The sequence below is a fragment of the Rhopalosiphum maidis genome, chromosome 2, assembly GCF_003676215.2.
Source record: "Rhopalosiphum maidis isolate BTI-1 chromosome 2, ASM367621v3, whole genome shotgun sequence".
NCBI lineage: Eukaryota > Metazoa > Arthropoda > Insecta > Hemiptera > Aphididae > Rhopalosiphum > Rhopalosiphum maidis.
In genome coordinates this window covers 33,717,548-33,734,222 of record NC_040878.1, presented here as the reverse complement: position 1 = coordinate 33,734,222, position 16,675 = coordinate 33,717,548, and the positions used below count along the sequence as shown (strand labels likewise).

Below are 16,675 nucleotides of genomic sequence, written 5' to 3'. Positions count from 1 at the left end.
TAAGTACTAAATCGATAAAATTACTATGTACTCACTTTCCAATTCGTCGATGGGAAAAACATAGCTAAAACAAAGACTCCTAAAAGAGGTCCACTAGTTGCAGATGTCATTAGCTGAGAAGCATCAATAACACCCGAAGATTGTGCGACAATAAACGCAACACCCATAACTATAAAACCAGTTATTACACCTAAAAACAAATAAATGTTATTACCGATATATACATTATTTTTTTAAATTATACAAATTATTTAAATTTTGAAACATTATAAAATAATTTGTAAAATGCGTTATTGATTGGCAAATAGAAGATTATTATCAAATAATTTTAAGATTTTATTAGTTCATCGTGTTTACGACTTACTTATGCTTTTAATACATAACAGTTGGTTCTTTTCACTGGCACCTTTGAATATAGGTATTTGAGAGACAAAATCTTCCCAAGCAACAGTGGAGATTGAATTTAAGTTTGACACTAATATACTGTAATTCAGAATTGTTTACTTTATAGAACACGAGAGAAAAAATATGAAAGTAATAATAAAACAAATTAAATTGACTTACCTAAGTCCACTGTTGAATAAGCTGGCCAATACGAGTCCCATAAAACCAGGCAAAAAGTAAAATTTGTCTTCAATATAAAAAGGTATGATTTCGTCGATTTCCGATATATATCCAAGTGCTCGGGGATCGCAATCAGCATACACCGTAAATATTACCATCCCGACGATCCACGACAGACTGAAGAGGAATATCATCAGCGGTATGGTCAGCCACAAAGCCCTAGGCAAACGTTACGAATTTGGAAAAATGCCCTAACCAAACATAAACATATGGCTGCCATTTTGAATATAAAAACGGTTCGCATTTAATTACTTTTCAACTTGTTTCTGAGAGTCCATACTAAAATAGCGTTGAACGAAATTTTGTTGGCATCCGAACATCGAAAGCGACATGAACAGCTGACCAAGAGTGGCGGACACCGTCGACACACGAATCGTAGGATCCATGTCAAAACTGAAATTATAAAATGTTAATCGTTAAAGCCTTGTCTTATACTCGTATGGGTCCAGGTTATAGGGTCTACACATACTTGAAAAAGTCCAGCCTGTTTCGTTCCTTGGTCACTTCGAATACATTCAATGGACCTTTTGCTATAAAGAAACCGTGCACAATGATAATTATGCTGCAACCAATCATCACTAAACTTTGCACGGCATCTGCAAGGATAGCTGATCTTAAACCTCCCTGAAATAACGATCACAGAGTTAGAAATATTGAAAAAATAAAAATTGGCGATAATAATAGAGTATACGGTCAGCATATAGTAATTGGGTATTTCAAAGAACAAATTTAAAAAGGAAAAAAAAATGTATTTATATTTTGGAACTGCATAATATTTATTTGTTTTCAAATTCAATGAATAAAAAAAATAATGGTCAGGATGTAATTTTGCATAGTTGTAATTTTTAATATTTCGTTGATTGTTTATTACATTAATCACTACGTGTTTCACGAAGACCATAATATATTTTATACTGTTAAGTGTTAATCAACAAATTATAGATAATTAGCATGATATACCAATAACCTCAATCACTATAGTTATTAAACAGTACATAACATGGCATATAAACAACATAGTGATATAGTTTAAATCTTACTTAAATATATTTTTGTAGATCTACTTTTTTATGAATTTTAAACAATTATAAAATATTAATGTTGAAAAGATTGCAAGCCAAAAGTGTTCTAAAACTCAAATTGGTAAAAACTATTTTAATATTTCGGTACCGAAAATGTCAATATAGTTTACACTTACTAGGTATTAAGACTTAAATAACTTAGTTTGGCAGTAATTGTGGTGTTACTTTTAGTTTTATTCATCAAAACTTGTTTAGTTATCAAAGATAATCTATTATTTCAAGTTTTAAAATATCTAATTATACTAATGTATAATATATGTATATTTACTTTTTTAAAAAAGGTTCGAAATTATTTTCTGCACACAAAATAAATATCTACGTATAAATGTATAAAGTAAAATTTATAATTAGCGCAATTAATTTGCTTTCTAAATGTTTCCATGATCCGAAGTTCAAGAATATATTGTGATGCAACAACAACATAGATTTGTAACTATTAATATAAAAACTATATTAATGCTTATTAGTAATAAAGAAAACATTATTGATTAGGTAGCTAATATAATTGATAAACAATATACTAGTATTAATAATTTAGTGCATACTTGCACAAAATGAATGACATAATCAAAATATCTAATTGATAACAATTACTGCAAACCTAATGTTAAATATCAAAATTACATTTTTAAAATAAAATAAATTTATTTCCTGCACAAAATATGGTAGCTATTTCGATTTATAACAAATAATTGTATTTATTTTGTAAAGTAGTAATGGACTTTAAAAAATCACTTCAACAATAAAGTATACATTTAATTTTTTTATTGAATTATATTTATTAATTGAAATCCCATCAATAGTTCAACTTTTTTTTATAACAATATAATATTATATTGGGTAAAATAAACTTTTATTTTATATGAAATTAATTTAATTAATAAGTTAAATTATATATTTTTATATAAATTATTATTATTATTTATTTTAAAATAATATTTTGACAATAATTTAACAAATTTACAGTTTGTTTTCTACATGTTTTTATTTTTTAAAATACAGATTTTTTAAATAATTTTCTTAATGTTGTATTTGTTTTAATGAAACCACATATTTTACTATATTTCAATACATATTGCTTAATAATTTGTTAAGATATATATTTATGTCAAAATACTTAAATACATGTTTATTTTGTAAAATGACCTTATTTTTTATCTTCTTTATTTTAAATATTTGACGATATACAATAATGAGTCCCCCGAAAGATAATTGTATAAAAAATACAGCTTAAATTAAAATGACCAATGTTTGAAATTAAAAAAAAGTAAGTAATAATTACTAATGGGTTTATTAAATGGCAATCTATCATATTTATGTTAAGTATTATTCATTTCCTTAGTAATAAAGATTATTATGAATAATTGATAAACTATTATACCTATTTTAAAAATTAAGATAATGCATTTTATAAGCTATATTATAGTATTACAGTAGTTTGATTTTAATAATTATACAATAATTATAGGTAATTTACTTTTATAATTTATTATAGTTTAAATTTATGGTATATTTAAATGGCAAAATAATAAGTAGGTTAAATTATGAGCTATATTGATTTGAATTAATCAGGTATGTCTATAATTATTACAAGCCGTCGTTTGCGCATCGTCTGTTTACATGTTTCAAAATATCATAATAAATCATTTGCACATTATCTGTTTATCCACGACATTATATTATCATACATCGTTTGTAAATCAATATATCGAAAAATTAAACGATACAGCAAATATTTAAGAGTACATTTCCTGTACAAAGATATGACAAGGAATTATAATACCGAATCCTAGTTGAACTTGAAAATTCGGCAATTATTATAATTTACAAAATATATTTTAATATTATAATATTTGAAAATACTATATTTTACTTATTAATATATTTTAAAGTAGTAATAACTACTCATTATTTGAAAATTGGATATTACAAGTGTTAAATTTTAAACTGAAAATTAGTCAACAACTTATGCTTTTCTAAATTTTAGAATCTCTATTGTTGAATACGCTGATGTAAAAATGATGTACGATAATTTTACTTTAGGAGTTTAATTTGAACGATGTTTACACATCGTAAACAATGCATAACCCAAAAATTGAATGATTTTGGTCATTTTATATAAAAATCAGGTATAATAATAAAGTTGTCTCACCAATAATGTGAAAACGATGGCAATTGATGTAATTAAAATGATCGAAAACCAATATGGTAATCCCATCACAGTTTTTAAGGCGACGCACGGTGTGAAAACTGTTACGCCAAGGTTAAGTATACTTCTAATAAAATATGTAGCAGACGCAAGCCTCCTCACAAGTCTTGATTTGAATCGCATATCTAAGTACTATAAATAGACAAAAATAAAAATTTGTTTTAAAATATATATAAATAAATACATAATATTACAGTAGAAAAATAATTAAGTATGTAAATTGTGTATAATATAGTTTAATAGATACGCATTTCAAGAATAATGCAAATTACATTTTATGATAGCAGAAAATACGTATTTGGTATTACAGGCTAAAATATATTATACAAATAACGTAACGAACTTGTATTATTAACGCTTATACATTTTATAATATTATATACTTTATACTTGAAAATGTCTGAACTCACTTGATAAACTGAAGTAATTCCGAGATTAAAATACACAGGTAGGAAAAAATATAAAACCAAAGGAAATGCTAGGGACATTCCATATAAGGTTTCCCACATTCCACTTCCTCTATAATAAAACTCAGATGGATACCCTGAAAAATGAATTGTTTTGATTAAAATATAAATTATAGTTAAGTAATAATAAATTAAAATTAGCTAATTTATAAAAACTATAATAGATTTTAAAGATTAACATAAAGTAGGTAGATAAAAAGCTACATCCGATCAATTTAATTATTATAGTATTTTGTAAATGACATAATGTGTTATATTACATATAAAAAAAAATTGGTAAACGTATATTTTTAGTAAATTATGATCATATATTAAAATCTTTAGGAATCTTATCATATTATGTAATGAATAACGATTAAATAATAATGACTAACAAATGTAATAAATATAAAGAGTTTTTTTATTATATTAATGATATACTATAAAAACAATTTATAAATGACTGTTTTATTTTACGTTATATTAGTACGAGATAATTGGAATATAGATTTTTTTAGAAAATGCACTTAAAAAGCTAGTATATATATAGTTAAAATATTATTTACATATCACACATACAGGTTTATTTTGACGTAAAATTTAAATTTGTGTATCTACTATACAGTGTGTGAATACAATTTACGGGGAGACTTAACTTTTGTTTAAACTATTGGCTATTTATATTATACATTTTTACTTGAAATACGTGATTAGTATTTTATTCAATACCTTAACGGATAAATAATTCTGAATATAGTTAAATTGTGTTTTTGTTAAATAATTATTCAAATTCATTATAAGTTACGTATACACACACCACGACAGAGAAAATATTTATACACCCATACATATATATTTATATATATAAAGTAAATATAGTTTAAAAAAGTGGTATTATACATAGATTACATAAATATATGAAAATGTTTTTTTTTTGCCGTGCTATAATTATTGGGGAATAGGGAGACGCCATCTCAAAGCCTCCCTGATGCACCGTCACTGCTACTATAACGATTAAATGCTAGTACGTATGAAACTAAAAATATACTTTAAAATTAGATAAAACGTAAGACGATATATAATTATGAACACAAAACATATTTACCGAGGAAGACTTTGACACCCAGAAATCCACGTGCAATGGATAGGAGCATCGCTCCCATTGAAACCGACCCTTTTGATGCAAACACATAGTCCGCTTTCGTCTGTTCTTTGGGACCGGATATTTTACTATAAATTAATACTGCGAACGACAGCGCAATCAGCAGTAAAAAAACTGCATAATCGAAAATAATACTTTGCATAGTTTATTATAATTAATCTGAAAAATAAGATAAATTCATTATTATAAGTTATAAATTATAATCACGATACTAGAAATTATGAAATGCAACTATAGATGTACTAATAAAATATGTGAAATATATTAAGTTTTCAATGTTTTCATGCATCATAGTATACAGGCAGATTCTTTTATCAAACAACACTCATTATTTCAAAAAGTATTAATGTTTTTGAAAATATTTTTTTACATAGTTTCAAATTGTTAAAAAAACAACGTTTTTATTAAAAAATTATATTTTTAAATATTTTTTATCCTTATAATATTTTAAGTTTTTTACTTTTTTGAATGACAACATAGATTTTTAATTTCATATTCCAAAGCAGAATAATTTTTTGAGTATTTTGATACATAAAAATCGAATTTAGGGTGAGTAGTTTATGAGTTATACGTATTTAAAGTTTTTGTTGCGTGGAGTGGAGTGATACAGGGTTACCCCGCAAAATGTTTTTCCACTATTCCGCTTGTCAAAACTTTAAATAAGTATAATTCATAAACTACTCACCCTAAATTCGAATTTTATGTATCAAAATACTCAGAAAATTATTCTGCTTTGGAATATGAAATCAATACACTATGTTGTTATTCAAAAAAGTAAAAAGCTTAAAAATTATAAGGATAAAAAATATAAATTTTTAATAAAAACGTTGTTTTTTAACAACTTGAAACTATGTAAAAAAATATTTTCAAAAACATTAATACTTTTTGAAATAATGAGTGTTATTTGATAAAAGAATCACTCTGTATTGTAAAAAGTTCATAATACAACTATAATATAAGTATACAAATATTATAGGTAATAAAAATTGACTCTTTTTATATTTTAAAAAGATATTACAAATTAGTCACAATACATATCAATAAAATATATAATTGTGGCAAATCGAATAAGGAAATGTAAGTAGTGGCGTATTTACAACTTATTTTTTTTTTTTTGGAGGGAGAGGGTGAAAAGTTTATATTATATATTTATATGTATAAATAAATAATCAAACCTTTTCTGTTCTTCTTTGCTAAATCATCAATCCCTGGAGAGGGGGAAACCCCCAGCCCACCCGTAAATACACCAGTACGTCAATGAATGTAAGTTTTATAAGAACTTAATATATATCAATTTTTATAATTTTCAAATAATAAATAATATATTTAGTGATAAAAATATTCCATTGCATAGATTATACAATATTATAAGAAGTATTCTATATACCTGGACATATAATATACATATATACATTAACACTTATATAATTTATATAATTTTAAAATTAGTTCTTGGATACTGGAATGTGATCAAAGGTTTCTTAATGTAAATTATGCATATTAATTTTTATATTGTTTATTTATTTAAAATATATATGATATTTTATAAACATTGACATAATGTGTGCATAATATAATATATTAATATAAAGTTAAAACGTTTATTTTTCAATTAAACAAAAATATCTTTTGCTCAAATTAAAAAAAAAAATTATAATATATATGTGTCACACATTCTTATAAGCCTTGAAATAAATTATAACTAGATAAAAATGATAATAAATAATTAATTTGTCAAATTATCAAATTTTTAGTTTTTAAAAAGTAAACTGGCTATAAAATTGGCTTTTGATAGACAATTAGTTGGATTCATTATGAATAGATTATAAATTGGTTAGATTTATTTATTGAATAATTTAAAAATAATAGTAGAATTATAAAAAAAGTAAAATTATAAAACATTATCAATGAGTTGACGAATAGCCGCATTTATATGTACTTATAACCCTTACACCTACAAATAAACACGCAATTCAACAAAAGATGAAATAACTTTGCCAGACTATTTTATGTTTATTTTATATGAAATAACATTTTTAAATTATTACAATAACCATTCGAAATATTTGATAAAATTCCAAATTTAAGTCACCAGTATTTATTAATATAAATCATACTCCCATGTTCATAATATATATAAAAGGAATAGGTACACTTGTACGGAATGTGGGAATAGGACTAACTGTTTACTTACTGATTATTTATAAACTTATTATTTACCTACTGACTGATTACCCTTCTCCAAAGCAAATATTTTTTTTATGAAATTTTGAATCCAATATAATGCAGGTACGTTAAAAATCAATTAATATAATTAGTCACAAACTTAAATTTGTCTGATACTGAAAATCTGATAATCTATCATGATCCATAATTATGTATCCGGAAAAGTGAAGAATGTTGTTTGCAGTTTACCTTGAAATTAGGACATCGTTTTTTTCTGTCTACGCTATCTATTATAGAATGCACACAAATATAATCAAATAATTGAAAACAAATAAATACAAAAAATAAAATATATATATATTTTTTTTAAATAACTCATTTCCTATATTATATTAAGCCTCCTTTATTATGATTCTATGCACACATGTAATACAGTACATTATATTCCGGAATAGTTCACATACATAATATTGTTGTATTTAAAAATGGATTAAATTTAAAAGAAACGTATTTCTTATGTTTATTGAATTTTCAATAATATAATAATATGTTCTTTGTATCCGATCCGAATATTATTTTTTGTATAAGTAAATTAGGAGTCCATACATTACATATACATTACAATTACATAGTAATTTTATTAATTATCATGATCCACGATTTTGAAATATCATTATTATCGTTATATCAGGTATTACGCATTTACTAATTACTGAACACTATTATAAATTAATTAAGCCAGTCTGGGAATAAAAGTATAACGCATAAACGTTTATATATATAATTGTGTGTATTATAAAATGAACGTTAAGAGTAGGTCATTTTATTACTAAATTATACCTAGTTTTTCATGGAATTTTTTTTTAGACATAATGCTATAATTAGTTATGCCATCTTTCTATAATATGATAGAAAAACATTAAATAAATCAAAATTGATTCAAAGAAATGTGTAAAATACATAATTGTTGTATTATTCATAGTTTATACTAATAGTGGTTAAACAATTTGAAAAATAACCGCAAAGTTTCAATAAAAAGTAGAATATACTTATTGAATAAATCCTAGTTACTCAATTTTAATTTTATCATAAAATAAAGTATTTACTATTTACCAACTTTTTTTTTACCTGCTAAACAAATACATTATAAAAATATAAATACTACGTATTATGTTTAATATGTGGTAAAATGTGTTAATACATATTATATTTATTATTTGAAGATTAAATTAAATGAATTATTTTATTGTACGCAGTTATACCTTATAAATTTTATTACGATATAAAATTCATAAATTGTATAAATATGACTAATACGAGTAACAAACGAATTATTTTCCTTAGTACCACTTTCTATAAAACACACCCTTTAAAGTTATAAAAGATACCCAGTTAGAAAACATTGTCATAAAATAAAAACAACAAAAAGACTATAACATAACATTTTAAGCCCATTATTGAGCCCGAATAATATAAATTACATCCATGATTTTTTTCTTTCATAATTTACGTTTCTGCATCCACAGCTGTAATATGACATTTTAAACGTTTAGCTGGTTATGTCCTAGTTCAGTATACATAAAAAATGTTTGAAAAAATTTATGTTTTTTTTATATAAAATGCCATGTAAGATCTTGTGCTATGGTGTTAATATCGTTTTATTTTGTAGGTACATAAAGTTGATTTGACTATAAAAACAGTTTAATTTTGCATCGATGATCATAAATTTTGATAACATGTAACATAAAAAAAATAAAATTCAACAATAACATTGTTGTAAGAAACGTTATAAAGTATTTAAAAAAAAAAATATATATATATTAAAATTCATTGTAAAACATATTAGTTTTTAAGATTTTAATAGAAAATAGAGATAATTATGTATTGAATTATTCATTGGACAACAATTTGGTTATATTCTTAATAATAATTATAATAAATATATTTTTCGTTTTATAAATTAATAAAAGTTATACATTTTCTTTATTAGCTTTCATACTTGCTGTTTTTCAAAAATGTAATTTGTTCAAAATATTTATAGTATTATACCGAATTATTATTAATTAATCTGTGTAAATCTATATTGATTAGGTAACCATTAAAAAAGGTAAATATTATTATACACGGGCGACTTAACATTTTTAGTAAAATTGAATCTCTTATTGTTGTTTGTCAAAATGTACAGAATGAACTAGATTTTTTTAGTTATTGGGTTACTAACAGTAGGTTAACATTCAACTTGAATAAGTATCAGATAATTTATTCTACATATCTCCTTCTCCCATAGTTCATTCCTATTTTATAAATCATATTTAACTCCAACGTATTTTTCTTACAAAATACCTATTTTGCCTCAAACGTATTAAAAATATATTTTTAGCTTAATATACTTCTTGCATTCTAAATACTCTAAGGATCCATCACAATTACTTGGTCGCAACATTTTAACACTGACCAATCGTTCATTAATTTTCTCTTAAATGAGTATCTAGTTGTTCCAGATCTATTCATAAGAGTATCCTTTAAAGAGTTAGGTTACCCAAAACATTAAACTTCCCTCTTATTATACTCGAAATCAGCTCATACTCACCACTCCGTATGAGCATAACCATATCCTAACCCCTATTGCCAGAACGTATGCTCCCTGATTACTGTATTTTTAATATGTTTTTAACTGTACCTACTGTTAGATTTAAATTGTATTTTTACTTATTAATAATTATCTTTAGGTGTTCAAATTTCAATAAATAGTAAAATAAGTAAATTACAGAAGATGATATTAAAATGAAAGTACCATATTTTAATTATAACAATCAGAATAAGTAATAAATACTGATTTTAAAATAAATAATTTATGTATCGTTATGTAAAATAAATCCATAGATAATGAATATTATTAAAAAATATCACAAAACAAAATTAAGAATAATAATAAATATAGGTTAGACTAGGTTAAGTACTATTATTTTTATCTAATTTATTATTTTGGTGATTTTTAAGAACAATAATTACAGTATTTAATTAAATTATTTTTTTATTATGTCACGCATTGACTATGCAAAATACCTATTTAATATTTTGAAGCACAATTAATAATCACGCTGACATAGTACCACGGTCCACGGTTTTAATATAAAAATAAAATAATATTTAATTTAAATATTGAAAATGACGATAAATTAAAACAAATCGATGGAACATTTTAAATCATTTTCCTAGGTATAGTATTATGATATATAAAATATATTGTATTATAATATGTATATTGTTATGTTTATTCATCTGTCAATAATAAATAAATATAATTGATAATTATACTCATTGTTTTTCTTTAAGTAATCCTATGTTTATAACATATGCCCTCGATTATAATTTTAAATAAATTACTACCATCATTTGGTTATTCTAATTTACATAAGTAGCTGATTAGAATTTAGTGTATGTATCAACAAAACATTAAGAACAATAATATTATATACTTAACATAAATTATTATATTTAATAATATCACCGATGTGATGTGTAAAATACATTATATATGTAATATAATAAGTAGTGAGGTTATTAGTTATTATGCAATAGTTTAAAAATTTAATATTTTTAAATATAAGTTTATTTTAAAATGGACTTGTTGTTGCTATGTATAAACAATCTTTAAAACAGAAAAATGTATTATATTCTTAAAAACGATTTTGAAGTAAACCAATTAATTCAATATGCGTACGTGTTAATGGTTCACAGAAAAACAGTATACTTCTGTGATTAAAATATTGATGCTAATTTTTAAATTATGTGAAACAGTATATGACCTTGGACGATAAAATGACAATAAAACTAATATGCTTATTTCAAAATGTAGTATGCATAGCCATATTATACATTATATTCATTAATTAAAAATATTTGGAGCTAGAATGACAGTTATTAATTTTATCCACAACTTTTGATACAATGATTTTATTTTTAATTTTAAATGGTGATGAACATTTCATTGTAAATTGTATGTTTATCTCATTGTTTTCATATTGGTAAAATGTAAAACAAAAGTGCGAACTACGATTATTAGTTTTTTGAATGGAGCTCGCATTATCTGTTATTAATTTACAGTAAACTGTAGTACTGAAGTATTTCAACTTAGGTACTAGATATAGTAAAGTTGAATGTATGTTTTTTTATATAGTTAATAAATTTAAAGGTTTTACAAGTAACAATTAATGAAAATATTATATTGATACATTTTTTAAAGCAAATTGAGTACTAATGGCATTATGGCCATTTTCAGACAGTAAATACACGTATAATAAAATAATTTAGGTGTTAAAAAGACCAAACTATATTCATACAAAAACTAAAATCATTTTAACTAAGTATATATAACTATATTAACTATAAAAGTATATGTAACAATAGTTGAATATAATTTACGTAATACATACATGCCATATATATATATATACAAAGTAACAATATAAATGTAATAAATAATGAAGAAATCATCTGGATGATATCCAACAGATGTGTTATATATACACGTATTGAGACGATTCAATTTTAGTTGCTTTGATCGTGTTATTATTACTGTTATGGTTTATTATCATACAGTCATTTAAATGTAGATACATAATATATTCAAAAAAGATATTTTGTAAAACCGATATTTTTTATATTATAATACTTTTATAATTTTTATAGGATATTGAAGAAAATAGATTCTATAAATAAAAATAATTAATTCATTCAAAATTATATACAAATTAATAAGTGATTCAAATAATTGTTTAATTTTTAATTACATAAATATAAATTATACATATATTTAACAGTATAAATTTAAAATGAAAATAAAAGAAGGAAACGTAAAGTTTGAAATTTATCTACTAATTAAAATACAATATTTTATACCATTAACGGTTAGCTTAATTTAAGGAAGCATAACATAGTAAACTATAGTTAAGATGCATTTAATGATAAGTTTTATATTTTGATTGCAATCGTATCATAAAAAATGCTCATTTTTAAACGATTTTATTATTATTATTTAATTTATTTCGAATAAAGCTAAATTAATTGCGATAATATTATTTATCTAAGAATAAATACAAATATAAAAAAAGTAAGAAAATAATAACTATAGGTGTAGGCCACTTTTTTCTCTTCGATTTTTCTAATATCCACTATTTTAGAATGTTAATTTATGTATTGCAAATTAACTGAAACCAATGATAAATATTTTATGATGTACGGGATATTTGAAAAGTTTAGTTTAATCATAATATAGAATAAAACAAAGTTACATTTGAATTAATTTAAAATTTATAAAAATAGATAATAATCATTATCTGGGAAATAATACATTTTATTGGAATATAAACATCAAACGATTATAATAGTTTATTATTAAGAATATTTATATTTAATATTACAAATATAAATTGGCCATTTTGTGGACAGTTAATGAAAATATCAATAATTAATAAAGTCGGTCAAGATCGTTAACATACATTTTTGTAAATTTCTTTATACCTTATTTAAGGAAAATATTTTTAAAATAATTATTTAACTACTTTAAAGTTTTAACAAGATATATTCCATATAATACCTACGTTATTAATAACCGGAATTTTTGCAGAATGATAAATGTATCAAGTGAATAGAACTGTGTTTAAATGTTATTAAATGTAAGTACGTAAAAAATTAATGGTTAAATAAAAATATTATACAAAAGAAAATGCATGCATATAATTATATATGAATATATAATGATTGCTAGTATGTTTAACACATTTTTAGTCCTTGATTTGTATTTTTAGAATGTTCTATAAAAGTCTATGAATAATCGTAACAGTCAATAAGCTTTTTTATGACACAATGCCTAACACAAAAAGGAAAGGAAAGAAATATATAAAGAAAGCAAAACGAAAGGAAAAATACAGAATTGATGGAATCCTATTATAAAGTTGTATCAAAGAATTAGAGTAAAATTCAACTTACGTTTTCTTAAAAAAGTATAATTGGATATTAAATGTCCAAAAAATAAAATACTTTGAATTAAAAAAATCTGAAACTATTACATACATTTTAGAATAGTTTGGGTAATATTCATAATGTACCATATATATATATATCTATATAGTTTTTCCATTTTTTTTAACTCAATAATATCCCAATTTATTAAACTTGTTTAAACTGTATTTATTTTTATTTCACCATTTTGTAAATGATTAAATTTAAACAATTAATTATTAAAAAATAATTATTTTTATTTTTTAAAAACCCTTAAGTCATAATCGTTGTTATAATTAAATATGCACTTTGCAGTTCAACAATAAATATCTATGATTTTTTTAAGCTAGGTATTAAACAATTGAGCAGATACTAATTATTAGTTATACAAGTACTTTCTGTCTAAAAAATCTAAAAATGAATATGTATGAATCATGTCACAATAACGCATGAAATAACATTTGCACGAAAATTTAGTTTGAAAACTTATTTGAAATCACACAAGTAGTTTGCAGAGTTCTTATTTGGAATCTTTGCACATACTTTTAGTGGCAATGGTTTAATTAAAATAGCAAACCAAAACATTTTTTTTTTTTTTTTTTTATTATTTTTAATAACGTATCTGTTCTATTACACGCACACAACAAACATAGATTATGTAGACCAGTATAATAAATAATAATTGCATAATTATATAAAATCACATATGCGTGTTATACGTAGTACTTGAAACTAACCAAATTTCTATTTAAATATAATTCTAAACAGTAATTTATTATTTTAAACATAATTTGAATGTTTTATACTCGAAGTATTTAGAACTGTACTATTTGTATATCAACATTGAAACATTGAATAATTGAGTGTAATAATATACTGCTAAGATGCGTTGTATTATTTTGCCTACGGGAAAATCAAAAATATGCCATGTGGCGCGTTTCAAGTTTTTTTGCAATTTCGAATGAAATATAAACATATTTTATTTTAATCAGTTCTGCGGTTTTCTATATAATTAAAATATAACCACGAGGGTTGCCTAAAATACGAAAGTCCTATCGTCTAGTCAGTTTCGCGAGTCAGAAGTATATGTACCAGGTATATACTATTTATTATATATATATATCCGTCAATGTGAAATTACAACTGTTTACTACAATAGTGGTGATTGGCGAATCGAATCACAAAAATAAAAACAATAACCCTCGACCGATTAACTATAATTATTATGATAATAGAATATATTAATATTTCTATCGGAGAAATGTACAGTGCACATAGCAAGTGTATTAAGACATATTGTTATATGATTTACGTATAATAATATTACCTTACAGCGTTGACAAACAAATAAAAAAAGGCACACAACGAACGATAACGGCTGGTACTTTTTTTGATTTAATTTTGGCGATTTAAGCCATTTCCATAGTTCGATCGGAGATGAAAGCAACAATTGTTCGGATGAAAGATTTTGCCATTTTTAAATCTCGCGGCTACAGATTAAAATATTATCGTATATATCGTATTATACAGTTGGTTTTTACGAAACTCGCGAGATTGACACGTGACCCGGTCTTCTGCTGCGTAATGGATCTACCGCCCGATCGCAGTTTAAACGTAGTAAATACTGTTAATATCGCGTTTCGTCGTCGTCGAAAAACAGTGTCTACAATAATAATGGTTTTTATTACTCAAAAAGACGTAATACGAAACGAATTGGAATCGCGGTACAGTAGTCGCACGAGCGATTGTGTACTATTTAATATTTTACGATACGAAGCAGCTACTGAAGAGAAATACACGATAACGTATTGGTTATATACGTATATAATTATTACTACTATTATCATGAACGATATAACATTATATTATTATTATGACAATGAGTGGCACGAGTACGCAACGAAATGTCGATGTACAACTCACGAGTCGAACCGCATGTGAACTGAACGATCCGTCGACGGACGGACGGACGGACGAGCGCGCCAACACACACACAACGCGCCGCCGATTAAAATACAATATATATATTATTATACATAGATATGTATAGATGTATATACCACGGTAGTAGACGCGCGCAGTATACACCTCGGCAGTACCATTATGGTGGTAACGCATTTGCGTTTGGTAAGTACCTTCGTCTATCCTGCTCGCACGCTATAATACCTGATCGTGTGGTATAAGGATTTTGTGTTGCACTGATAAAAAAAAAAAAAAAAACACCGATTACCACCGGCACATGCAGATAAACGATAAAATATAATAATATGATAAGTTATACGAGTAAAATCTTGTAACCACAACACTGTTACAAGTATAATATGGTTCTTTCGTAAATTCTATAAATTCTGATAATATTCTTATGCAATATTAAATAATATATCAGGTGTTATCGGGTGATGTCGCTCTTACCTTAATAAAACGACGGGTGAAAGAGGACCGGTAAATAATGTTAAATTTAATGTAGATAATGTTTAAATACACAGTTATGTTTACGTACTTACACGTTAAGTTTTGGCATTATTTAAAAACGATTTTTTTCACGTCACGATAGGAATACACGCGCACCTGTTGACGCAAGTCGTACGATTTCTTCCAAACGGTGTCATTTGGCTACCAAATTATCAGACCAATTTTTGTTGTTGTTTATTTTTATTTGATAGGGAGAAGAGTTACAAGTTTGTTATGCGTTGTGCGCAAAATATTACTATCACAATTTTCGGAGTAAAATTCACTTAAGAATTATTACCCTTTTCTTAAAGACGATGAAACGACCCCGAGACGTCCCAAGCTAGCATAGTACACATATTGGTCATAATATTATAATATTATTGATGTCTGACGACCACGTAATCTACTCTGCACTCGAAAGAAAGCACAGGGTACAGCGGGTATGGATATATTTAACCTATCCTTATTTACACGCACCGTGGGTCACAATTGATCATGTTTACTCAGCCATTATGTGTGAGATAAGCCCGTG

At 24.5% G+C, this 16,675-nt stretch overlaps 1 protein-coding gene across 2 annotated transcripts in view; it reads right to left on the bottom strand.

The window, feature by feature from the left end:
- Positions 1-15,653, bottom strand: part of LOC113550989 (sodium-coupled monocarboxylate transporter 2) — a 31,664-nt gene extending 16,011 nt beyond the window's left edge. The window contains exons 1-9 of one of the 2 annotated variants that reach the window (XM_026952972.1): positions 15,020-15,653; positions 5,467-5,682; positions 4,326-4,459; positions 3,859-4,047; positions 1,094-1,248; positions 877-1,017; positions 565-783; positions 365-483; positions 36-190 (exon numbers count right to left, since the gene is read on the bottom strand). In XM_026952972.1, the coding sequence (XP_026808773.1) occupies positions 36-190; positions 365-483; positions 565-783; positions 877-1,017; positions 1,094-1,248; positions 3,859-4,047; positions 4,326-4,459; positions 5,467-5,665 (1,311 nt within the window). In that variant the 5' untranslated portion in view covers positions 5,666-5,682; positions 15,020-15,653. The remainder of the gene's footprint in view (positions 1-35; positions 191-364; positions 484-564; positions 784-876; positions 1,018-1,093; positions 1,249-3,858; positions 4,048-4,325; positions 4,460-5,466; positions 5,683-15,019) is intronic. The other variant, XM_026952971.1, reaches the window with a different exon arrangement.
- Between the last annotated feature and the right edge of the window lie 1,022 nt (positions 15,654-16,675).